Source organism: Hydractinia symbiolongicarpus, chromosome 8 (genome assembly GCF_029227915.1).
Source record: "Hydractinia symbiolongicarpus strain clone_291-10 chromosome 8, HSymV2.1, whole genome shotgun sequence".
Taxonomy (NCBI): Eukaryota; Metazoa; Cnidaria; class Hydrozoa; order Anthoathecata; family Hydractiniidae; genus Hydractinia; species Hydractinia symbiolongicarpus.
The window spans coordinates 1,945,272-1,971,314 of record NC_079882.1 but is presented as its reverse complement, the minus strand read 5'-3'; the positions used below and the strand labels follow the sequence as shown (position 1 = coordinate 1,971,314).

General features: G+C 33.9%; 3 protein-coding genes and 1 long non-coding RNA gene across 5 annotated transcripts; 1 reads left to right on the top strand and 3 right to left on the bottom strand.

Annotated features, from left to right (window-relative positions):
* Positions 1–2,231: 2,231 nt before the first annotated feature.
* LOC130654456 (acid-sensing ion channel 2-like) lies at positions 2,232–8,819 on the top strand. The gene is made up of 6 exons (XM_057457040.1): positions 2,232–3,839; positions 4,455–4,602; positions 4,706–4,765; positions 6,882–7,098; positions 7,300–7,391; positions 8,061–8,819. Exons 1-6 carry the CDS (start codon positions 2,640–2,642, stop codon positions 8,246–8,248), a joined length of 1,905 nt encoding a protein of 634 aa, XP_057313023.1. The 5' UTR covers positions 2,232–2,639; the 3' UTR covers positions 8,249–8,819.
* LOC130654457 (prolyl 4-hydroxylase subunit alpha-1-like) lies at positions 8,716–10,685 on the bottom strand. The gene has a single exon (XM_057457041.1). It carries the CDS (start codon positions 10,447–10,449, stop codon positions 8,917–8,919), a length of 1,533 nt encoding a protein of 510 aa, XP_057313024.1. The 5' UTR covers positions 10,450–10,685; the 3' UTR covers positions 8,716–8,916.
* Positions 10,686–11,775: 1,090 nt separating this feature from the next.
* Positions 11,776–15,360, bottom strand: LOC130654458 (uncharacterized). Its single transcript, XR_008984428.1, has 2 exons — positions 14,942–15,360; positions 11,776–12,118 (listed from the first exon to the last, which is right to left on the bottom strand). It is a non-coding gene; the product is annotated as an uncharacterized LOC130654458 (long non-coding RNA).
* A 20-nt stretch (positions 15,361–15,380) lies between these two features.
* On the bottom strand, positions 15,381–25,473 carry LOC130654455 (rho GTPase-activating protein 6-like). 2 transcript variants are annotated; one of them, XM_057457039.1, is made up of 11 exons: positions 25,276–25,473; positions 23,864–24,471; positions 23,459–23,615; positions 20,322–20,405; positions 19,322–19,896; positions 18,874–19,024; positions 18,588–18,739; positions 18,434–18,505; positions 18,075–18,188; positions 17,838–17,944; positions 15,381–17,531 (listed from the first exon to the last, which is right to left on the bottom strand). In XM_057457039.1, the coding sequence occupies exons 2-11, from the start codon at positions 24,458–24,460 to the stop codon at positions 16,595–16,597; spliced, it is 2,946 nt and encodes a 981-aa protein (XP_057313022.1). In that variant the 5' UTR covers positions 24,461–24,471; positions 25,276–25,473; the 3' UTR covers positions 15,381–16,594. The 2 variants fall into 2 exon arrangements, with proteins under 2 accessions (XP_057313022.1, XP_057313021.1); XM_057457038.1 differs by lacking the exon at positions 25,276–25,473 and adding an exon at positions 24,629–25,252 and having other exon boundaries at positions 15,382–17,531.
* Between the last annotated feature and the right edge of the window lie 570 nt (positions 25,474–26,043).

Here is a 26,043-nt window from a genome sequence, read left to right as displayed (position 1 = left end):
TTATTATACTTGAAATTAGAAACATTGCAGATAAATTATTTTTTTTTTATCTCAGTGACGTAACTAAATTTATTTTCTCTGTGTGAAGCCAATTTTTTTGCATTCGGTCTACAATTTTACCAAGTAGCACGGTCATAACACAATACTACGTGAGATTTTAAAGTGTATTGTAAAATAAGAAAAACGGCTCATTTTTGTACGTGTGACGTCATTTATGATGCCCGGGACAAGTTAATCTTAACCAAGAAAAAGTTTGTATCAAGACATGTAACGCGCGTGTTCCGAGTTTCATTACTTAAGCAGAACTGGTACGCCTCTGGGCATAAAATAGCCAGGTCTAATAGGGCTAAACGCGTATGCTTTATCCTTTTATCTACATGGTGTTCTTATTGGGCAGAATTCAGGCGATGATGAAATTGTATTTTTTCTAGCGAAAGGCCAATAAAGAGATGAAGTTGTCGAAAAATATATGTTGTTGCTTATATTTCAACGAAAGCATGAATCACCGCCCACAGAATATAATGGCTAATTGTTCATTTTACGAAAAATTTGACATTGCAACAAAAATATGAAAAAAGGTGACATGTTTTTGTTCGTAAAAACTTGGGTTTAAATTTAGTCTCATGTTTAGTTGACAATTATCAAATCGCCCCGTCATCAAACATAGAAGTGCCTTAGGGAGTCACGGTCACAGCTTAAAAAGCCAACACCGTTTACAACTGCTGTGACTTTCCATTTTTCACTGTAACTTTTGATTACCCTCAACATCGAAGACCGCGATTTTCTGCCGGTACGTTCTTAGTATAAGCAACACAAAATGTTGGCGCCCATGCGGTTTAACGCTTATCTTTTCTATAGGATGTTGCTGGTTGACTATCTGCTTTGGAAACCGGATGTGCTTAACTGCTCTGATAGGTTAATTAATACGCCAATCAAAATTGATTTTTTTCTCGTAAAATTTTTACATAACAGCTGGAACAAGGTAACTCTGGGAAACTATTGTTTTTTCTTATAATTCCGATGAACCTTTTTATTTACCCCCTTTAGGGTGGGCTGTTGTTAACCAGTTGTTTCGAAAAAGTTTGAGCCTTGTGTTGCTTATAAAGTGTTGCTAATAAAAAAACCTTGTTTCTTAACACACAACCCGAAGTTTTTCTGGACAAGCATGCCACCTATTTAATTCAAACTCGTTAAAGCGCATCACGAGACTAGGAGAATGGGCACTAAGTAGATTCTCAGACTAGAGATGACAAAATAAGTAACTTGGATTAATAATTTTGATGACAAACAAAAACACTGAGTGTGTATCCTTTACAGGATTAGTGTTTCTCATAGTTTCGAATGAACTGTAAACAACATACATGTGGTAAGTTTTAGATGAAAAGTAAAATCAACCCGCAAAGTGTTCTCAGCAAGGCAGTTTAAAACTCTCTTCCCAACCTCTTTGTTGCAGTCAATGGTATAAGCTCATGTAAAGACGTATGCTTTCATACGTATGTATGTAAAAAATACATTATGTAAATGCAAATGTAGCATGATTTTAAATTTCGTCCACTTTTTTCCTGTTTCTTGTGCTTTCTTTGTCTTGCAAAATTAAAGCAGATCTTATACGTCTTTTAAGTATCTTTATCTGATTGCCCGTGTTATTTTTTCTTTTATGTCTGATAGCATATAAGACGTATATAGTCAACATAACTTGTGAACCAAAGATCAAACAGAGGAAGTTTGTTTGACAAAGTTTGACATACTAACTTTAAATCGAGTTCTGTTCATTCAAAAAACTCGCTGTAAATTTTGAATTCTACTGAGTTAATTTAGGGCGTTTCATGGGCGTTAATTAAAACAGGGCGTTTAAAAGTTTAATTACAAAAAGCGGTGTTTAAAATAGGATGCATTTTTTCGATCTGAGCTAATTTAATGTCGGATAAGACAAAACATCACATTTTCCCGAATCGGATTAACATTTCGCACAAAATGATGTACATTATTTATCATATAATACATTTAGTTAAAGAAGCTTTATCTTTTTGAACACAAGTTTGTGAAAATCACCGCTAACATTTATCGGCTAATTAAACAAAAAAGAACAAAAAATAATAAAGCTTATTTTTCTAGATTTATTTACATACAGTCTTGTGTTATTAATTCGACGCTGTATGGTGTATTTTAAACGAAAAATAACATTTTTAAACCTGTTTATAACCATGAAATTGTAGAAGGTACTATAAAGTACCTTCTACAATTTCATGGTTATAAACAGGTTTAAAAATGTTATGTCGAATTAATGGCTACTTTTTAAAGAATTTAACACAAAAATATACGAGAAAGCGTATGTGTGGTTTGGTGCAAATGTTGATCAGATAAAGAACATATATATAATTACATTTATACCATAGTTTCGAAAGCAATTAGAATGAACAATAAAGCCTGGACACGAATTTGCGAAATGAATTAAATCAACCAGGTGATGGCTCACAAAATCTAAATTGAAAGAAAAGCCACCAAAGAGTAGGAGAACTTCTTGAAGAAAGAAGTGTGAATTTACATCTTGTTTTTTATTGAAAAGGTTATAATTAAAAAATCAAAAAAATCTGAACTTTGTTTGTTTACATTTTAAACGTTGCTTTTTTCTTGTTAATATGTTTGGATTGAGGAGAACAGAAAAGTTTATTAATTTTGCGCGACTTGCTCAACAGCAAAATCAACGTAATGAAAACGACGATGAAGCGGTGTTACTAGATGAATGCGCTGCATTCGATAACGAAGTGTCGTTAAATGACGAAACAACGACGGAGCAAGAAAACGAAAACACTGGTAACGGTAATAGAATTATGAAAACACCTTCGCATCAGAATGTATTTTTGTCAAATGGCTTACCACGTGCTAAATTTGTAGCAGCTTGGAAGAAACCACAACAAAATATAGAGAAAGAAAAAGAAGAAGAAAAAGAGAACAAACACGGTGTTGCAAAAATGGCGAAAGTCGTAACAACAGCAAGTAATGTTGATAAAGCTTCAAAATCGTTACTTTCCTCAACAATTCGTCGTAGACTTAAAGATCGCATGCGTAAAATTGCCGAAGAGCGCTTAACCGTTAAACAAATATTTCGCCGGTATGTCGATACGTCTACCCTACATGGCTTTCGCTACACATGTTCGGATACGTATCTTATACGCCGCTTCATTTGGGCTGTTCTTATGGTACTTGGTACAGTATACTTCATCGTGAAGCTAAAAGAAGGAATTATAGAATACATGTCTTATCCATTTAGCACTCTTTCGACACTGGAGTACGTGACAGATTTAACATTCCCGGCTATAAGTTTTTGCACAGTAAACCAATTTAAAAAAAGTAAAATTCTTGATAGTCCCCTCAAAACATTGTATAAAAACAAAAGATTACCGATATACACAAACTGGAGTGATCCAGGCTATGACATACCAGGTGATGAATTCGTGAAAGAACTTAAGAGAACATCTTTTTCAATTCGGGATATTTTCAAGGAATGCGATTACATCCGACGAAAAACCGATCATCCGCACCTGCCTCCTAACAACTGCAGTCATCAAAACTTCACCTCCTACTTCTCGGAAACAGGCCAGCTGTGTTTTACTTTAAATTCTGGAAAGGTTGGTCATCGACTGTTAAGTGTAGATCACGAAGGATTAAAGTTCGGTTTCGAGGCCATGTTTGATCTCCAAAACGACGATGCTGTACACACCTTTGGGTACAGCGGATTGCAAGCAATTGTACACGATCAAAATGAATTACCAACATCGAACTTTGGATTGATGCTTACTTCGGGCTTCAAAACCTATGTTAGCATGCAAAGAGTAGAGGTAAACAGGTATTTGTTTGGAGTCAGCATATAAATTTTAGTAAGCTTTACCGAAACGTGTTGCACGGTACTTAAAATATAAGCCAGGACAAGTTAAACCTAAATTTTTATTAAGGTTGGTTAAGCATTTCATAGCTATGAAACCAGGTCACTTAACCTACATAATTAAAAGATTAAAGAATATTGGTCATGTTGCTAATTTATAATATGTAGAATGGTCAGTGTTCTGGTTTCTAACCTGTTTTTAGGAAAATATTATCCATCAATCTACGCAGTTATTCCGCCTTAGTGGGTAGCACATACGCACACAAACTTGCGTAATTGTTGCTTTTAATTTACTCCGGGCGGTCCAAATTCATTTTTTGACTTTAAGAAGCCTTTCCTCGAGTCTAAAAGGTCGGAAATGAGTCAAGTTTAAATTCAATCGAATATTTTTTCTACATCAACCAATTCGGTCTAGGTATAGTCATCCAGAATTATGGTTGTTGAAAGTCATGACTTTCACAAGACCTAAATTCACCTGTAAATTTTGAGACTTATAAAGAATAAAACCGAAATGCCGAAATGCCGAAATGCCGAAAATTTAAAGTAGAACTACTCCGCTTATTTTTTTTAGACAAAGAATCTTCCTCCGCCCTATGATACTCACTGCGGGGAAAAGAAGTTAAAGTATTTCGATATTTACTCCCAGAAAGCTTGCTTGCTAGAATCACTAACAGATTATGTTGGTGAGCAATGCGGTTGCAGAGAACCTTTTATGCCAGGTAGCATGATGATTTGTTAAAATAGATTTACTCAAAATTCGAAAAGCAACTTAAAATAGGCGGTATAACGTTGAATACTTTTTTAACACAATTTTTTGCTTAGATAACAGATTGCCGTATTGTTCGCTTCGTGAGACCATATTGTGCGCACTGGAAGCTAAAGGTAAATATTATATATGATTTTTGAAATTATGTTTGTTTGTGTTAAATAAACTCGTTCCAATTGACTTCACAAACTATAATATTTTCTTTCAGTTTCACAGTTTTTGATGCACCCAGCTTACAGCCAGATTCACGTAATTTCTCCAGTAGAATCTGAGTTTACAAGCACACGGCAAAAAGATGTTCGTGTTTCTAAAAAATACAATGTACAAGCACTTGTAACCATCTAAGTTGCTTTTTATTTTTTTTAAAAATTTTCCATATGGTAATCAATTGTCAGCCTATAGATGAGTGCAATATTCTCAAATGATGAATTAAAATTTATAAAAAGAGAAATGATGTGATGCGAACAAATTTCTGCAGTGTTCATCAATAAGAAGCATATATATTGTCTGATCCATGATGTAATATTATAGCGCTCCTTTCTTTTCTCTGGTAGTCTCAGCTAATCGTTTCAAGAATGTGTAACCTTCTCTATCTTCTCTAACAGTTGCAGCAAACACAACTGGCATAAACTGAAATGCTCGACATCCAGCGCCTTTGTTGACTGGTGCTTCTTTTCTTTCTCGATGATTTAGTAAGTTTTCGAGATTTGTTGGTGACTTTATTGAGTAGTGGGTTGAACACCGTGATATAAAAATAGCTATCTGACCAGCGCAACAAAAACCCTTTTTAGTGGCTTCATCAGTTGTGGACAAAGGTTACGGTCGCTATGAGCAGATTATTTCAATGTTATTTGTAAAGACGAATTAAATGGATTTGCAGCGTCCACCAATAGCGCTGCTTTCATCTAATAACATTTCCTTTCTGAATCTTGTTTGTGAAATTCTTTGATATTTCCGCCTGTTTGGTTTAGATAGCTACATTTCAAATAATTTTGGATAGCTTTGCATTCCAAATATAGTTAAGGAACATTTCCTGCATGCAAAGGCTTCACACATCTTCAAAGTGCACTTAAATGTTCCCTTGCTTTGCTTTACTTTTCTTGGATGGTTGCTGAAGCAATTGATTGGGTATACCATTATAGCATTGAAGGCGACTATCTTCTGTGCTAAATCATCAACACAAACATTCATATAAGTCTTGAAACTTTATCTACATTCGCTTTACCAGCTCCACCAGTTTGTAAAAAGAGAACATTCTTTCTCTAATAACCAATTTCGTCATATATAGGTGCTTAGTTCTTTTCAAAAGACCCGTCGTCACCATTTGTATTTCACAGCAGATGGCTCAACGTTATCGTTATCTGGAGACTCTGGATTTATATTCGAAACAATAATCGCGTTTTTCTTCTTGAAGGATTTTTTATGCAATTTGAGTCTCATTTCAGTACTTATTACTCTCTCACAGTCGATGCAGTGGAATACATTTGTAATGCTGTCTGCAGGTTCAGACATGTTCGACAGGCAGTAATTTACGAATAGAAGAAAACGTCGAATAATTTCAAAATGTAAATGTAATGTTAATCTTTTGTTTTCGTGTTTGTACCCGAAGGTGTAATCGGCAGGCAAATACAAAAAATTAATCAAAAAGAAATCGCCGTCATAAATCCAACTGTTACGAAAAAAGACGTTCGTCTTACTCGAAGTCATAAGTTTGGCGAAAGTATTATTTTTAGGCGGTTTGAAAACAAATTACCTGTTTATAATATTTAACTCAACCTGACGTTTAATCTCTGCTTTCCCTGCCTTAATCAAACACACAAGATACTGTGTGGTTTGTCACTAGGTCTGCTATCTGCGACAAAGCAGTTCGGGAAATTCTATAACCTAATCTGCAAATCAGTTCCCGATTGTTAACATGTCATGATTTTGTAAGAAACGTTTTTTTATAAGAACCTAGTTGGGAAGGCTGACGCACGCCAAAAATAAAGAACATTTTAAGAACGTAGTATTCATCCTGGAATTCTTTCATAGATTATAAAAACGTAAAATGTGAGCCTAAACATTACAGTTTTAACTGCTAAACAACATTTGAAAGGAAAGCTAAAATAATTAAATTTTGTTAATGCTTTTTGTTCTCTGCCATCTGCAAAATCAAAAATTAATTCTACTTCCAGAAATATATTTTGTACTGTGTAACAAACAGCAAAAGCATTTATTTCTTTTATTTTTTAGAATCTTTCAATGATTACGAAATGCGTCTAGAGTGTCCGATAGATTGCGAGATAACCTCTTACACCACTCGACTTTCTGATGCAAGATTCGTTCACAATCCACCAAAAGGCATCGATCCAATACTGCTTGAAAAAGAATTTGGTAAAAGGAACCTGTCTTCTCATCTGCTAAACTTAAGCAACAGGATGAATCAGAAAGAACTGGATGCGTACATTGAGTAAAATTTTAATTCAGTTATTTAAGAAAAACTTATTGAATCTTGTTAAAAAACAAAGGAACCAAAAAAATAAAAATGTATGAGTTACTATGCTTCACAAGTGACTACTTCTTACAACAAGCATGCTAGTGTAGATAGAACCTTAAATAACACACAAAAAAATGTGTTGACCTCACATGTTACTACTATGTTTTGTTTCAGGAGGAATATCATTGTTGTTATATTTTTCTTTGGTGAAATGAGTAAAGTTGTAAACGAACAAGAAGCCTCTTTCGACTTTTATCAATTTTTAGGTAGGTAGTTTTAGTAATGAGGTCAACCTGCTCAAAAAACAATTGCCACGAAGCAGTTGTCACGACATATTACGAAATATGATACAGTTCTTTCAAGATGAAGATTTTCTATGACGGAATTTTTTTTAACATGTCCTAAAAATACTTCCATTAGAACCATTTTATACCAAACAATTGTTGACATGTTCCCTTGGGACAATTTGAAACCTTTGACAATTATGCGATTCATGACTGCGTTGCTTTAAACCTTCTTAAAATACATGGGGACGCGATCGGGAGAGGTTTATAAAGTTAATTAATATATTCTCCTTTAAGCAACGTTGTTGTTTTCGTCGAACGTGCGGAGTTTTAACTTTTTTTTTTCGTGAGTCGGATAAAATTTTATTTTCTCATCGTAGCCAAAGTTATCAAACCAGCATAAATTATTTATTAAGCTGTCTGCCTAACTTAATCATTTTGATCGATTGAAAACGCTTTACTACCGAGCTATGTAAAAAATTTATAGTAAGTATAGTGCTAAATATAGGACTTTAGTATGATAGTCATGAAATTTCAAAAGACGGAACACATCGGTAAATCTGTTATGTTTTGATAAAGTGGTCAAAATCTATTAAAATCGCGAGTAAGGAATATTTTACATTGACGATTTTTTCCTTTTCTTCCTTTTAGGTGATATGGGAGGTGAAATTGGTTTGATGCTTGGCGCTAGCTTGCTGACCTTTGTTGAATTTGTTGACGTATTTGCGTTTCTTGGTTATCATCAAATCTTGCGCTTCCACAAGCGCAAGAAGGAAGTGAAGGAGTCAAGAAAACTGAGCTTGATGACCACTCAAGTTGACGAAACAACTCCTGTTTGAAAGCTTGTCTCTATAAAAATAGCCCTCGTCTGTCTCTGCGCAGGATGTTAACCGCAGTAGCGAGACACACGAAATGCGGTATTTAAAAGTAAAGGCGAACCCGTGAATTTAATTTCCCTTTTTTGCACATACTTTCGCGTCTTCGCGCAAAAATGCTTGCCAGTGCGCGAATTTTAGTGTAGAAATTACGCGCGCAAATTGATATTTTTCCAGAAATAAAACTGATTGCAGAAAGGCGTTTTAAATGAACCCATATTTTGTTAAAAAAGCTTGTGCGAAAATGAATACGCGCGAAAATTAGTACGATTGAAGTAGATATTGTATGAGTCTTGTATGTAATTTTATAGACAGTGATGAGGCTGTCCATATATTTCATTAAGCATTTAGCTGTCAAATTAAAATTGTCATATGAAAGTATAGCAAGAAAATTCATCGACAGCTATTTAGCTAAGTAATAACGAAAAATATATTTTTTAGAACAATATATTTCCGGAATAAAAAAAATTATAAAATTCGTGTAAACAGTAAAATATTTCAAATATATATTACTGGTCTAAGATAACTCTACAAACGCTCTCATTTTTGTTACTTAGCTATTGCCTGATAGGATTTATGCAGTTTATAAATAGGAGTTACTTCTAAATACTTCTTATAAAAGCGAAAGGTTCTTATTCGTCTGGATTTAACGAACATGGTCGTCTCAACTCTTGACCGTACTCGTGTATCCACAAGTTGGCCACCCATTTTTCACCTAATAAAATGGGACACGCACCATGTTTTGTCTTATAATCCCCTTCCCCAGACCGCTTAAGGTTATACCAAAATGCTGCAGAGCCCTTCTTTGGTGTGGCAATAAGACCAGGGCCTGTCGTAGTGAAGACGGTGTCCCCTCCTTTTTCTACATCAGTTAGATAAATCAACATTGTGGCCATTCTATTACCATGCTCACCATAATCTCCAAATATACTCGCATTATGTGGTGGTGTAGCAAAGTCGTAATGTGGTTCATAATTTCCCCCTATGCCGTAATTGGCTACTTGTAAAGGCTCGCTGTAACGCATGTCTAAGTTTAGAAGTGCTCCAACTCGTCTGATGATTTTAGCAACAAAAATGTCAGTTTTGTCATCAATCCAAGTGTTTTTACTTATCCGGTAATTGGCGGTCATTCTCCTTCCATCTATCATGGAGTAGACATGCGCAGTACTGAGCTTGTTGCGAGCGACCTTTTTTAAATGATTTATCTCATGTGCAAGTATCATATCATGAAAAATGACCAAGTTAGGTTCGTCGTATGCAATCTCTCTTTTCATTGGCTTCAAGTAAAACTGATAATGAGGCGCGTAATAATCACAAAATAAAGTTTTTTTTACCATTTTCGGTATTTCCTCTTCGTGTCGACATAAAACCTTGTGTCGTTTATTCCAGGGTTTTTCGTGAACAGTCGGATCTTTTCGTATAGTGGGATCGCTGAAACTTGCGACTAGTTCCCTCTTATAATGCCATAAATTCCAAGCCGCTACAGCTGAATCTTTAACCAAATCCAGATGGTTTTGAGTATAATCAATAGCTGCTTCTAACTCACCTGATTGATATGTTGTCCAGGCTAAGTACTCGTATATCGACGATAATTTTTCTTTCTCGTTGTTTTTGTAATATTTGAGTGCTTCTTCCAGCCACATTGTCGCCAGTTGAAAGTAATTCAAGTTTTGAGCATTTTTTCCAATATCCAAAATGTCCTCAGGTGTGAGATTATGAGCATTTCCGCCAAAATTTTTCGCATAATCGCTCACTTTTACGTTGTAAATTTCTTGGGTCTTCATTATAGCAAAAACAGCTCCTTGTAACTCGTAACGATCGTTAAATTCTATTATGCTGTCAGTTTGAGCAATAAGCATCTCGAAGTCTGTCTTTACTTTTTCGTCATGTCCAAATTGATCAATGTTTGTCCATTTTTGGACAAATCTCTTTATTAAAAGGTACGAGTTTGTTGGATGAGAAATGTCAACTTCCACCTCTTGGTCCAAGCCATCTAAAAATCGTTCTAGCTCGTCCAGCTTTCTTACACGAGACTTATAATACTCAAGGAAGGTTCTTGACAATTCCCTTTCTAGCAATAGTAAATTTTCCATTTCAGAAGCAGTTGTGTAGTAGTCAGCTCTCGCTAGACCACAGAGCAGCAAGAGATAAAAAATAAGTGACATCGTTTCTTTCTGTTCTGTTCTGTCTTGTTAAGTTTTTTTTATGATTTCTTCTTCTTTCTTGTTTTAAGCAATGTTTCTTTCTTGAGTTTTCTCTACGTTGTGATCGTATCTCCGGTTCTGATAGAAGTTTCTAGGCTGATCAGTTTCATACCGAGCTTATGTGTTGCCAGGTCGAAGCAATGCGAGCAGCTATGGTTTCATGCGGAATGTGATAGCGAACAGAACAATCAGCTTTTGCATAAAATTATGACTGTGCTGAAAACTCGCGTTAGTTTTGTTGGTTTGAAAAGCGTATACTAACTAAGATTTCTGAAAACTTTTTAGACGATAATTTTACAACAGATTAATTTCAAAACTTTCAAATATCAGTTTTTTTGGAGTACATATGTAAACATCAATCATGCTTAGATGAGAAAGATGCGTGAGCAGAAAGAAGCACCTTCCCTTCAGCCCATTTAATTATTTGAGGCATGAAAGCGAAAAAATAAATCAACCAATATTTTTTTGTTTTATAACAACCGAAGATGTTCTTGTTTTTCTTTTCACACTTTTAGACTTTCGTTTCTTACTTGTGATCAATAATCTAACATATTATAAAATCGAAAGTCTATAGATATTTCTGTCTTAAAAGATGTACTACTTCAAGTTTCTTGGATTTTTAAGAAAAAAAGCGAGAATCATTAACATTTCGTCTTGTTTTTCATTGTTCTAACTTTTTACCTTTTCCGGAGTCTCGTTGTTTCGACAACCTTTTTATAAGAAAAAAAGGTTAACGAAGAGTAAAAGTTTTAAGATACGATGTGTTCGTATAATTAAGCTGTATGAATTATTAAGTTTTCTCTGATCTGCTGTAGAATTAAATTTTGTTCCACAAAAAAAAAAAAAAAAAAATCATTCCGCCGCCACCAAAAGCTTAATTCAGATAGCTGAGTAGCCAAGTATATTTAGTAGCACTTTTTGGAAAAAAGAAGGGTCAATTTGCAATGAAGTTTCATCGGGACACAGTAAGTGTAAATATTAAGACCAAACAGTAACGTTGTTATAATTACCGTACAATAACTTTTGTATAACTACAAAATCACCATCTCCAGAAAAGGGGGTGCAGAAGGCAAAAAAAACCCTGGGGATAAGAAGACGGGGACCTTGGAGACTACAGAATCTTCCTGACACTGCACAAAACCTTTCCAAGGGTTAATCTTCCAGTTTTAGTGATAGTACACGTTTTTCTACATAAACAAGAAACCCTGAGGCTTGAAGATTTTCGTCATAAACAACACAGGATTTCCAATAACTTAGAAAGGGCTGACAGAAGTAGACCTAAGAGTATGGGAAAACAATATCAATAAATGGATTTTTATACAAAAATCAAATTTCAATTATTGTGGTAACTAAGCTATAATTTTACATCACAAATCACTTTTTTGACTATAGCTACTTTTATACAAGAACAATATAATTCAATATGACCATTAAGAAAAAAAGAAAAACAGTTCCAAGATGAATAAGAAAAAAAAAATAATAAGAACACTTTTTATTCGAATGCAACAACTCGTGAACAAGGTAAATAAACCAAGTGTCATTTGAAAATGTTTCCGTATATTTGAGCGTTTAAAAATATTTTTCTTATTCAAGATTTTTCTGTGATGAGGATATTTTGACGACGGCTGATCTATAAAGAAAAAGAAAACAATTTCAGCACAGAATTAGCACCAGTTTGCTATTCAATGGTTCGGTCTATTTATTTCGGCATACTGTTCTAGTGAGAATAACATAGCCTGAACAAAATATTATTCTCTCGATCGGCAAATGTCACGTGATACTTTTAAACCAATTGTGAGATGGCCCCTATGGCTTAAACACTTCCCTTTTTTCCTCCGAAATCTTCTCTTCCGTTTGAAACACTTCTCTTCCAAAGTGAGAAGCATTTCTCTTCCATGAACTCAAATTCCCAGACCCAATTCGAGAATGTTGATTGAATTGGATTTTGATAACTCAGGTTTTTGAATGAATGACAACCCTCTAGTCCCCAGGCATTTTTGCTTTTTCGAAATATAATGGATGACGGATATAATGATGAAAAATACCTGAGGACAAGGATGAGTAAATGACATACCGACCATAAAAAGATCAAGTGTTCTTGGTAACTCTCATAAAGTTTTGTGTGTAGTGGACCACTACGCTTAACTTTAGATAAAAATATATTGTGGTTTGAGGCATTTCTTTATCTTTCTCAATACACACTTATATAAGACTAAATTCTAACCAGGCTGGTCAGTATTTTTATTTTTCTATTGTTCTAAACAAAAGAACTATTGTTTTTACCCTAAAATCCTAGCCTGGTATTTTCATTATAATTAACAAAGAAAAAGCACGTGATTTGCTTGTTGGACACTACCATGATTTTGAGGACTCTGGACAGACATTTACTGATGTGTCTATTAATAAATAAAATTAACTACTCTGCTACTGATCTGAATTGATTAGTGATATTATTTTATTCATGCACATGCGTCAAGACCTGCTACAATAAGCTGTTTGTAAATTGAGCATGTGTTAAGGGGGATTTTCACGAAGCGAATTGAACGGCGAATTCGACGGCGAGTTGTATCTGAGCATGCGCAAATAATCGCTTCGCTGAAAAGTAGAAACAGTTCCTACTTTTTCGCGACTAAAGGTTTCGCTGCTAGTTATTGACCAATCATATGTAAACAATGAATTGGCGTCTAATTTATTTTGTCGTGAAAATTAAAAAGCGAATTCGCCGTTTAATTCGCTTCATGAAAATCCCCCTTTAGCCACTTCTTGCGAAAAGTGAAAAAAGTATACAGACCATGGGTGTAAATTTAGGACCAGATTTTTAAATTTAGTTATTAAGCGAAAGTTTCGGGCCACATGCAGAGAAGTGTTAAGTGCAGAAAAGAAGTGTCAAAATTGCAGAAGAGTGAGGATACAGAAGAAAACTGTTGGGATCATAGAAGAGAAGTGTGTTTAAGGTGACGGTATACCTTTTGAGCATGTTTTTTTAAATCGTGATTTTTCAGCGATAGTTAATCAAAATTTATTCATTCATACATCACCAAAAAGCATTTATAAACACCTATCAAATAGTATAAAAATAATTTGAAACATTTTAACTTGTGAAAAGTACAGAGACATTTTTGAAACACACCCTGCTTTCAAAAAAGTGACTTCGTTTACAAAACTACATCGTTTCCAAATCTCATTTGATGTTCTTTAGAATCGTAATAAATGTATGTAAAAACGATTTTTTAATTGTTTTCCATAAAGTCACCGTTTTTGATTTATTTTATACTTTCTCTAAAAAAGCTATTTTTTAACTTAAACTTTCTTCTTTAAGATGTAATATCTAGAGAATCGTTAATTTTTTAATAATAAAAAAAATCGCTTTTAGATAAACACGTTGGCTTCAGCAGAGTAGCACCCTTCCTGGTAGAGCTTCTGTAGTTTTGTAAAAGAGATTTGAAATGTAATAGATGGTACCAGTCGGTTACCCGTGGATAAATTCACGGCTTAGCCCGTTATTTATTGACTGCATTTCATGTCTGGCTACTGCGGCTACCATTTTGCGAGACAGACTGAGAGACGTATACGGGTATTATAACATAGGTACGACAAAAAAAGAAGGCCTTGAAGATTTTTTAAATTATCACACCTTTAAAGCATACTCATAATGATGGTGATACTTTCATACTTTCGAGACGATGAATATATTCATTATTCGCAATGACGTGACTGAGTATACCATAGAAATAGAACTTTTCTAATTCGTTTAACATTTTTCTGTGACTTGCAGAAACAGAACAGGATGGCATACATTTTTAGAACTGAAAGATTTGAGGTGGGTTTTTTCAGATGGTCATTTCTTTTCTTAACTCATATTCAATTTGAGGTGTGAGAGACCGATCAGAAAAAGAAGTTAGTTATTTGGATAAAATCAATATTCCCTTTCGAAAAATGAATAAATAGTTTTACCATTGGAAAGATCGTCGTTTCTTTAATATAAATGGCTAATAAAAAAAATCGATTTTTTGATACAATAAAGGTATACCGTCACCTTAAACTGTAGAATTACAGTTTTTTTTTAAGGCAGCCGTTAGGGTTTAAAGGCAAACACGCCATTTACGCGGTTACCTCTTCATAAATAGGGGGGAGTTTTTTTTTTCTTTAACTCAGATACTTGCAGTTCTTGTTTAATTGAATATTCTTCCGTGAGAATTTGACCGTGCAAGGTCTGTGTTCTCCCTCAACCGAAAGTAGTACCACGTGACATTCCGACCGGGAGAATGCCTCTTCATTTTCTCGCAGCTATCTGGCTAGTTACTACATAGATATAGCTAAACCAGCTAGTTACGGTTAAGGGGTAGGGTTAGCCAGCATTAAAAGTTAAGCTAGCTAACCAGTTAGCCAAATTTTTTCTTATTTTAATCCTTTAATCCCAGCTATCTAGCAAAAAAAGTATAATAATTCCTACCTGATAGAATATATTCATGAATGACATCAACTTATCACAATACATATATGACTTTATCAACAACGAGCAAGAGTGAAAAAATTAGCAATGACTCACGAGACTACTGGCCACACGAAGAATTCTCGTGAGCGGCCGGCGGGGTTAAAATTAACAATCTATATTTAGATTGGTTGACAATGAAGCCATAGAGAACATTTACATTGGCTTTCTAGAAAATGGAATTTTCCCGAGGTAAAAAGTTTTAGCCTCGTTAACAACAACGTAATAGCGTCCGGGCTCTGTGCTGTTTTCATCTCTCTCTCTATATATACATATATATATGTATATATCTAATACTGTGCTATTTAAAGATTCCGCTCCGCTTAGCGGAGAGAGAAATCAAAAAGCAAGCATAACAAGAGTTGTAGCTATTCATTTCTGTAAAGATTTAAGTTATTGTATTTTGTTACTAATCGTATCTATATATTTTATAAAGCAAAATAGGGTCTTCTTTGATTCTGCCATTATTGCTATCCAAAAAGTGAAGTCACTGCTAATAAGGTTTTAAGAACACCAAATTTATGGAATGGTGTCATTGACACAAAAAAAGAACAAAACTTTCTACTTTCTATTTACATATTTACTTCTTAGATTTCAAAATATTAACATTCTTGACAAAAAAATAAGACCAAAAAATATTTTCATCAAAATATTGCATGATAAATACGAGAGTGCTGAATACTGAAGTAAGCTATGGATTTACAAAAAAATAATTTAAAACGTTTATTTAAAAAAATATATCGAAAAATAGTCAGTATGAACATAGTAATCTCTTTAAAAAAGTATGCATTCACGATACCCAAACAAGCACACGGGTCTACAGAATATGTTTTTGTAGACCCTTTTAAATTTTATAAATTAAATAAGTTAAAAATAATTTCTACGACAGGGATTAAGCCGCTTAAAAAGGATCTGCTGAGATGAGTTGTTTATTTTGTGTTACCATAGATGCAAATTACACAAGTTCGGTTGTTTTTCTTTGACTTTCCAAAATCTTTTTAGGGAGGATTGACGTTGACAGTAGAGACGTGATGAATACGAGCACGTAGAGGTTTTCCGAATTCAGCCCTCTCAGTGTCAAGCTTATAACATTTAAAACTTGTTGCAAAAAGACATTTGTTCCTTCTATTTTTTTTGCTATATTTTTGTAGAGTATATAAGAAAAATTGTAGCGTATAAACTGTGACGTCTTCCTATCATGAATGGGAACTTTTCATTAAAAAATTGAACAAATGTGAGTTAAAAAAACCCAAGACAATCACATACATAGCATGGACATGGTTTGCTCAAAAATATTAAGCAGCAGTGCTCACACTTGTTCTGGCATATTACATAGTTTTGTCTTTTTGGGAAAAAATATTAACCTACTACATAAAATAATTATTAATTCGTGAAAATGGCGACATGTAATGGTTGTCGGCTTTTAGAAGTGTGTCTAGACTTACTGAGTTATTAAAGTGTTCTTTTTTTCAGTTTTCAGGAGGTAAGTTGTATAAGAATATAATTCTTAAGCATCCTGATTACATATAACTTCCACTGATCCTACAGTTGACATCTCTACATTGGTTCTCTATCGTATTCCCTTTTAGAAGAAATAGAATTTCTTCCTTCTTTTTAAAGTGTGGTCTCTTGTGTTGGAAACTGGCTTTCTCTAGGATTCATTTCCCAATTAGGCCAGTTATCTTCGTTATTCCAATCTATTGGTGAATTAGTCTTGGTGGAAGATAAGCTTGGTCTGCAACATTTTTCTCCATCGATGCTCATTGACTTGCTTGTGGCCCTCCCGGTAGGGCGTTCAGTGGCAGCAAATGCTGGCAGAGAGATCTTCCTCCTCATTACAGTGTTGGGGGAATGCATTTCCGGGGAGACAAATGAGGGAGTATCTAACACATCACTTAAGTAAAAAGGTGACTTAGGAGAACCGACGTCTGATGGTGAACTTGTTAAATCAATATCAAGATTGTCGCCCTCCTCATCAGTAATTATTTGGATTGAAGTGGTCGTGTTTCTATTTGAAAACATACCTTGCATACCACTATCATATGCAGAGTCTCTGGAATCGCGGTCACGACTTTGTTGTCTTCGCACGATTAAAGGAATCTTTGTAATTGTGGGTGAGTCCGAAAGAGATTTTCCTATCCTTGTCTCAAGTGAATTACGTAACGAATTTCTTTGAAATGGAGGTGTCGATGCAGCGATCACAACCCCACTGTCCCGAGGACTTTCAGAATTTCTTTTTAACGCTTCCTCTCCATCTCCCAACTCAGCAAAGACTTTTGAAGATTTCCGTCTTATTCTATGCGGCGGCGTACCCATTCCAGACCTTCTTAAACTGTTTCTATCTGGATCAGATTTTGTCGAAGTTGGTCTGCTACCTGTGCTGTCCTTACGACGTCGAACGAACGGTTTATAAGGACCTTGATTAAAAGAATTACTCTTTCGGAAAGTGACTTCTTCATGATTATAAACAGTGCGTGGACCTGCACTAGAGGGGCGCTTTCCATTGACATTAGCAGTGATGCATATTTCTTCCTCCATACCTTCGATGGCCCTGTAGGCATGCAATAATAGGTAAATGAAGTTGCTCTTATGTGTAAATGTGTAATTAGATTAACCTCGCTCCCAGCGCCTGTTGTGTCCTTCTTATATCAGGACGGCAAGACGAACATGTTCGAATCGCCGTTCCAATGTTAGAAAAAATTCAAGATGCCCTCGGGACGAGGTTGTAACTAGATATTTCAAACAAAAATTAAAATATGTGCTTAGAATAGCAGTTAGCTACTAGTATTAAAGTTTTTGATCTAAAAAAGTTTAAATAATATTTTAATTTTTACAACAAAATTTTTCAAACACTCACTCCACAAGACTTGTCCTGGTTGATTTTCGTCTCAACACGTAGTCCACGGTCTCTGGATCTTCTTCCAGTAGGATAGAAAGGACAGCGTGATGATCATTGGCGGATATCTAACAAAAAAAAAAATATGAAATCAAAAAAAATGTTAATAACATTTACCGTAACTTAACATTAAAAGAGAAACAAGTTAGTGTATATGAAGTTGAAATAATGATGGAATGTTATCTGGCAGATATTCACCTCAAATAAGTTTTCGTTGTTGGAGATCATGGCTTCGACAACTTCAATCGAACATTTATTATCATCCGAGTTTAGGCTACCATCTACTTGAAAAGCTTGTGGATTTTTGTATGTCTAAGAAATAAAATCAGCTAGTTTATTATTTAAGCATTAATATGAGATCAGAACAACAAACCTTGTAAAACCGAACGCTATTGTCCCAATTTCAAATTATTCCTGGTTTTGTTATCAAAACATATCGAGACCAGACATATTTCTCTCATATTTTTAAAATATATTATAGCTACTTAAAAACCAAAGAATAATTTCCCTTCTTTTATATATATATATATATATATATAAGGCGATTAATTCCTTACCTTGCATCTATGAAGAATGTTTGGTGCCATTAATGTTGCTAGATTTTGGCTGTCCATTTTATTTCCAGGTATCTAAATTGTAAAAGAACGTTAATATGCACATGTGGAATTTCGAAAGTGATTAAAGTTAATCGGCAAGCTATAGATTTCTTACCAAATTTCCATCCTCATCTTTTCTGTCCAGTGCATTATCTGCTACCATTTGTAGACAATGAAGGGTTAACTTCAACGTATCACGATTTGGTACAGGTAGAAGCCATATAAGTGGCTTGACAATGTCCAGCATAATTTTTCTTTTCTGGTTTTCTAACAAAGGAATTAATCACTATGTTACACATTTGTTTAAAAAAATAAAAAAATAAATGCAAATACAGCACAGAGTAAATTGCAACATAGATTTTCTGTAAAAATTAAGTGGCAAATTACTGCGCGATACTTACTTGCACACGAAAGGAAGGCTGGATATAATTCTCTAGTTAATAATGGGTCTGGAAGGCATCGGAGAAAATCTTTCAATAACGCAGCAACATCATGTGGGTTTGTGTCTTCTGTTATGACACACGAATGTCCGGAATCGTAGTCCTCTTTCATCTGAATGGAAATCAGTTATAACTTTAATGCAGAAGAAATATAATATTTAAATGGGTTACAGAACGTTTCCAAATATATGCAGGAGAAACTGTTACCATTGAATATTTGTAACAATTCTGGACACGATTTATCCATGCCAGATTATAAAGTCAACGAAATTGATGATTCTGAATTTTAAAATAGGTAACAATATTACATCATTAACTGTTTTTAGCATGCAACAAATTCTAATCGTCGGTGGTGAAAAAAATGGCGACACTGTATTTATTAATACAACAAGAATTTGTTCAGACCTACCTGACGAACTCGCTTCTTTGAGCCTCCAGTTCGAAAGATGCCGATCGTATTTAAAGCGTATTTCGTTATATAATCCACCGTTTGCGTTATTACTTTTGGAACTTGAGGTGCGGGAGCCTTAAATTCTATCTCACGATCTAAAATACACATAGAAGATGCAGATGTCGAGGACAACGTTAGGGCTTCTATAAGTCTCGATTTTCGTTTACTAATCGCTATTTCTTCTTCATCTTCTTCTTTTAAAGTATCAATAGTTCGTAAAGCATTCAACATATAGTTTGAAACCTCTGCATCATCGCCCTCAGTTTTAGTATTAAATAAACTCCCACGATTACTAAACAAAATAGGGTCACTATTTCTTCGTTCAAACATTCCAGAATTTGGTAGGTCGTTGTTTAACTCGTCTTGTTTTAAATCCAGTCCCTTCACTTCCTCTTCTCCTTCTTCTTCTATTTCTTCACCAACCATATCTAGTTTTTCCATAACTGCCTGATGAGCTTTCTCAACTGCCTTATCGTTCTCTATGACTTGAAATAATTCAATGCAAAAGACGGGATTGGTTGGTTTTGCTGATGCTGAAAGAAAACGAAAACAAAATAGTAAATATGTAGCTAAAGTAGTATCTATCTACTTTTTGAATGAAAAGAACTGACAAACGTATTGTGAAATTGTCAAAGTTCATTGTTGGCGTTGAATTAGGACTTAAATTTAGTAAGGCTTTTAGTTTTAAACGATCTTAACGACTCTTTTCCCCAATTGTGCTAGACGCGCATCGAGCAAGACAAATGCAACGCTACTTATTCTTACTGTGATTATTTATTAAAAAAAGTTTTACCTTGACATTTTAATAATATTTTATATAAAATTTTGAATTGTTTCTTATTTAGCAACACCCATGATGTTTATATAATCTTAGAAAATGTGTAATATAAACTTTTTGCTTACACACTACCTACATAGCTGGAAAATAATGGCAAAACAACTATCACAAAGAAGGTACCTTTTTCATTTGCATCTCCTTTGACTTTTTTACTTTTTATAGTTAAAATTTGTTTCCATCTTCTTCTAGCAGCTGCATGGTGTTCTAAATAAAAGTGTCGTAGAACATTTTAGAAACATCTCAAAAATGTAAAATTGGATAGCAGAGTAATAAAATATCGTTAGGGAAAACTAGCTACCAAAAGTTGTGTCTTCCCTATTACATTCTGTCGAAATTATGTCCTGAATCAGTGAAATGATTCAAAAACAATGGAGTGTTTTAAAGTCAACTGTAAGACACGCAAATCTACAAATGCTAAAATTAAAATGTGTCGAATTGTGTTGGAAATGGAGAAAAACAAAACACTAAGTTCTTATGTGTCCATGCGTGGTACTGTATAAACACACTTAGTTTAATCTTGCTAGATTCATAACAACAATAGTGGTAATGGAAATTCATCTTTTCTGCGAACAGATCAGTCATAATAAGGTTGATGAAGTTATCAGTTGTCTAGTTGGTCTGTTGATTTACCATGACTCTGGTAGCTTTGTTGTAAGAATCCTATTCGCCAGAAACGCCCTTGTAGGGTTATTATTGACATGATCAACAGAAACTAAGGATCTCATTAAAAATCGTTTTTTAAAGAGGCCGGAACAATTGTTCTTCTACATTTTTGTCCCCAGAGCTCTTTGAGATTAAGTTTATCCAAAGAGCTCTGGGGTGCAGAATGGTTTTTTTACATATTTTTTATGTCAAGTGTAATTAACACAAGAAAAGTCACAAGTGTGGAAAAATTTGGCAACGTTATATTTTGTATAGGTGTTCTTAATTTTTCTCTTTTTCCACAATTTTTTAACCTAGGATTTTTTTAATAAAAAGTCTGTGTATCTCATGAATTGAGGGTGGCACTTAGGGCTCTTAAGGTTCTTAAGGTTTTTAAGGCAACTCGATCTTAGCCTTTTCTTATAAAAAAAGATTGTTGTCTAAATGCTACATAAAGACTTAGCCGGAAGTCATGAAATGTCAAATTAGTGGTGACAATGGGTAAAAATAAAACAAATGAGAACAATTTATCTGATAAATTAATAAAATTTCCAACCACAAACATGGCAATTAAAATATTTAAGAAATTACCGATTTAGAAAAACACCAGGAGATAAGACAAGACATTAAAACACTCTGTGATAATGTCTTTATTAATTGTCATTTTCCCGGAAGTCGATTTTAAATGGGCAAGATGGCGCATGGAACAGAAAAGTTTGTGTATGACTTTTGCTGTCTGCCACTTTCGCAAACTAAGAATCAAACACGTTTCCATATAAGTCGCTGTATCAAGATCTATTCATTAAACACTAATTAAACCTCACATGGTTCGCATTCCATAGGAGAGCTTTGTAATCCCTTCCCATTTAAAAAACTTCTAAAGGAATCAATCATAAGAATTTTTGTGATAACAAGCGTATGTTCTCACAAATCAAAATGAATTCTTTCCTAATATACATTTAACTAATAATCCAAAAAGCCTATCACAATGACAGGCGGTATTTTTTAATAAGTTGAGTATAAATTTAAACAAAACGTGCATTTAGTTGGAACTTATAGATTTTTGATTAGACACTTTTTAATTTATAAGGTATTTCTACCCCAACTTTGTGAGTTCACAGCCGCTATACAGGTTTTAAAGTGACGGTGTAACAAACTCTGTCAGTAAAAACAAAAATCAAGGCAGTTAAAAACACCCCCTCGTGGGCGGAGAGATTTAAAAACTATAAAAAAAAACACGCTCGCTATTATTACATAAAAAAAGGATAACAAATGACATTTTTGTTAAAACCTGAACAAAACATTACGTAGCAAAAAGTATAAGTGGTTGTGTTAAGTCATAACAAAGCTTCCCGTCCCTTCTTTCTCCCTCTTTGCTCCCTAGGTTAAGTTTAAATCCCCAGTTTTATTGTTCGTCGGAGTTTATTTCCCCTTAAGTCAAGTTTTTTTTCAAACAAAATCTGTCCAAACGCCTCAAATCTGTCCAAACGCCTCAAAGGGGTTAGGTAAATTTATGGCAGTATACCGTTCTAATCCAAAAGCTGATTTAAACTTCTGTCCACCATTATCAAGAAGTTGAAAAGTAGAGGGAAATGTACAGATTTCTCAAAAAAATAAAAATCAATGAAAATTTGAAAATCATAAATGAAACACAAAAACTTATTTTTGTTGTATTTAGTGTAATCTTTATCATTGGAAAAGCAGTGGGGAAGCTATTATATATTTTTCTTCAAACCTCAAATTGATGTGAGAGTTGTTAGTACCGGCTTTAATTTCATAAAGTTATTAAAACAGGTCACAAAAGATATGTTGATAACAACAATAGGACAATTCTAGCTAATAATCCTGAGCTATTCAACATTTGTATAAAATGAATTTATCATTAGCATCGACGACAAAAGGAACGTTTAAAGTGTTTTTAATTATGCAAAAAAAAATGGACGAAATTGATGTCATTGTTGATGCAAAAAGACATTGTAAGCTGAGTGTCAAACTCATACTTAAATTTGAGAAAGTCAAAAGTCCTACCGCTTTTCTCACACAAAGTTTATAAAGTCATCAAACATTACCAGATATTTATTTATAGCCGGTTTTGCTAAAAAATTAAACTCTCTAAATTTTGAACTTTTGTGTTCATATTTCTTAGTTTCTGAAGAAAAAATTGAACTGATTAAGAAAACATCTGCTAAGCACATTATCATCAACGAAATACAATGCTGAATTGTTTGCAGGATGCGATATTAAAACGTGCGAATTTAAATCCATTTAACACCCTTTATGTGCCCTTTTTTATCCACTAAAAAGGATTACGAAATACATGTTTTACCACACTTAGCTAACATGCTTAGGAAATAAATTCCATAGCTTTTATTTGTGCGAATTCAAATTCTACTATGTTAAATAAAGGTTTCCATTTTTTTCTTCTTGTATAAAATCGTCTTGTTTGTTATGTTAACCAAGAGATTACCTGTAATTTGTACACCACTTAACTTTGTACGCATTTGTGGCAAGGCAGTTGCAAAAACCTATTTAATAATTTTTTCATTGTCTTGTGGGGTTTTTTGTATATATTTTTATATATTATTCACCACAAGTTCCAGAATAACATAGCTTACCTTTTGGGATGGTGACCTGGCAATCAGCTCCTAGTTCGTGTAGTCGTAAGATTGCAAGTTTTTTTAGTGCGCGCCTTTCAGCATCACATAATTGAGCCAAAGAAATATCTTCCAAATTTACTGTTCGACCACCTGCTGACTTCCAACAGCAATTATCCTTAAAAAATAAATATTTATTGTAATGGAACATGCACTCTAGGCTGGTAATTTTTTTAAGGTTCTTTTTGTAGAAAAAACAATTGGGCTTTCGCTATGGATCTTGGTATTGCTTCCCGTAATTTATGTTGAAGTTCTAGCCCCCACTGAAATGTTTAAACATTTTTGTATTTTACAAATATGAAAAGAAGTTAAGATATGCTACTGAGTTAATTTTCGGTTAACATTTCGGATTTTCGGATTACTTACTATTGGCGCCCACAGTGACGCTCCTTCATTTGGTATCGCTCGAGATCGTCTGTTTCGTTTCTTTCTAAGTTTTTTATCTCTTGAACTTGTGGATATTTTTTTCTTATTACTGATTTTAATTTCTTTTTTATTGTCATCGGCGCTTCGTGCTTTTGTTACAGGAGACGTTTTACTTCCACTGTCCTGGTTTTGTGACGTTTTATTAAGTTCAGAACTAATTACAGTAGCCTTTACTAAACTACGAAAACTATTTATGGCCGAGTTTTTTTTCCTGATTTTCCGTTCTGTTATTTCCGTCGACGTCACTTCGCATATGTCTTCAGGTGTTATACAGATTGGTTTATCAACAATGCTGTTGCGGTTTACATCAGTTTCAAAAGTTTCTGACTTATCATCTTTCTCCTTTGAGCATAGTTTTTCCTCACTTTGTCGCATTATATCTGAGTTTCGCTTCACTGACGTATCGATGTTTAACCGCAGTAAATTCCGTCGTCCTACCGAGCTCGACATGGGTAAATCTTCATAAACACTATCTTCGTCAGATATATTTCTTCGAAAGATGTTTCGATCTACGGTCCTCCCTACATCAACCACCATTGAAAAGTTAACTATATAAACATGAGGAAGAAAGTGTGAACATGACTTTATAAATAATTATTTTTTCCCACAAATAAACAACTTGAGTTATTCTTGCAATATCAATGCAAGAAGAGTATGTGATACTTTCTTGAAAAAAAAAAAAAAATACTTGTTAGTTCTTTGTACCTGTCTATAATTGTTTGTTTGTTTATACTTATTTAATATCTAGGTTTGTCCTATCTCACGAAATCATAATACACCTAGGCAGTAAAAGCCTATAGAAATACTAGGTTTGTAGATTGATTTGCCTATGAAACGTGATAAATGCTATAATGCGCTTATCTGACAAGACCGTCTCACTCCATTGGCTTTTAATAATACTTTAGCATACCATATCATGTGGCGTCAATTAATGCCATTCAATTCTTTATATGGCTCTGAAAACATTAAACTATGCAAACGTAACTCTATCTAGCTATGTTCACTGGGAAAATATCAAAATGTGTTGTCTATACAAATCATTCCTTGAGAGAACGTTTTCTCAATTACCTGTTAAAGAAAGACACTTAAAGTACTTGAATGAAATTATATATGAAACATTTCTTATATGACGCACATATTAAAAAAACATTATATTTTCGGATGTGGTTTAGGTCAATGACATGTGTTTTTTTAAAGGAAAGTACATATGTTAATTTTGTTTTTTAAAACTATGGTGTTTAATACCTACATTGATCCAACATATTAATAAGTTGTATCTTAACAAAGCGTGAAGGAGGGCTTTGTGTGGTAAACTGAAAACAAGGATTTAAAGTGTTTCTTAGTATTCCTACCTGAAATAAATTTCAGACGTCTCTCCGATAAAAAATTTTGAGTTGTTGTTTTGCTTGAATCTTGTTTGAAAGAATTAAGTGCAGCGATATTTTAATAAGTGCCTCATCAGCGTTTTAATGAATCGTTAATTTCAAAAAGGATTAAGGTAATTAAGCGATATTATAAGTTAAAAAAAGTCCATGATTTTTATAATCAAAGTTAAGCTGTGCCACTGCACCTTTTTTGACTCTGTTAGTAGAGTTGAACTTAGAGTAGAGCAGGCAGTTGAATGAAAGTTCATTAACTTATTTTTTTACGCAATAACTTAGTTAGCACCTGAGGGAGAGTGCTAATAAGACATTTAATAAAACATTAAAAAACGTTTTAAGATCGAATCAAACGTGTCTGTTGAAATGTAAAATCTTGCAACAGAAATAAGCGTTTAAGCACAACCCGATTTTTTTTTACTATTTGAACACATCGCTAATAACACTCAAATATATATGGTAAAATTAGTTTATTTTTTTGAAAGAACAAAGCTTTGTAAATGACGTCACGAAAAGGGGATCAAGATATGCAATAATGTATAAAAAGAGTTGGTTCCTTAATGGTGATAAAATCAAGTCCACAACGTCATCACTTCAGCTAAATATTTAGTGGTATAGAAAAGGTTGATAATCCAAAACCAACTGGACACAGGATATATTATTGTCACTTTTAATCTAAATAAGGCTTAGTAATAATCAAATTTAGGTAGGAGATTTTTCTACCAATTTTTGGGGAATTTG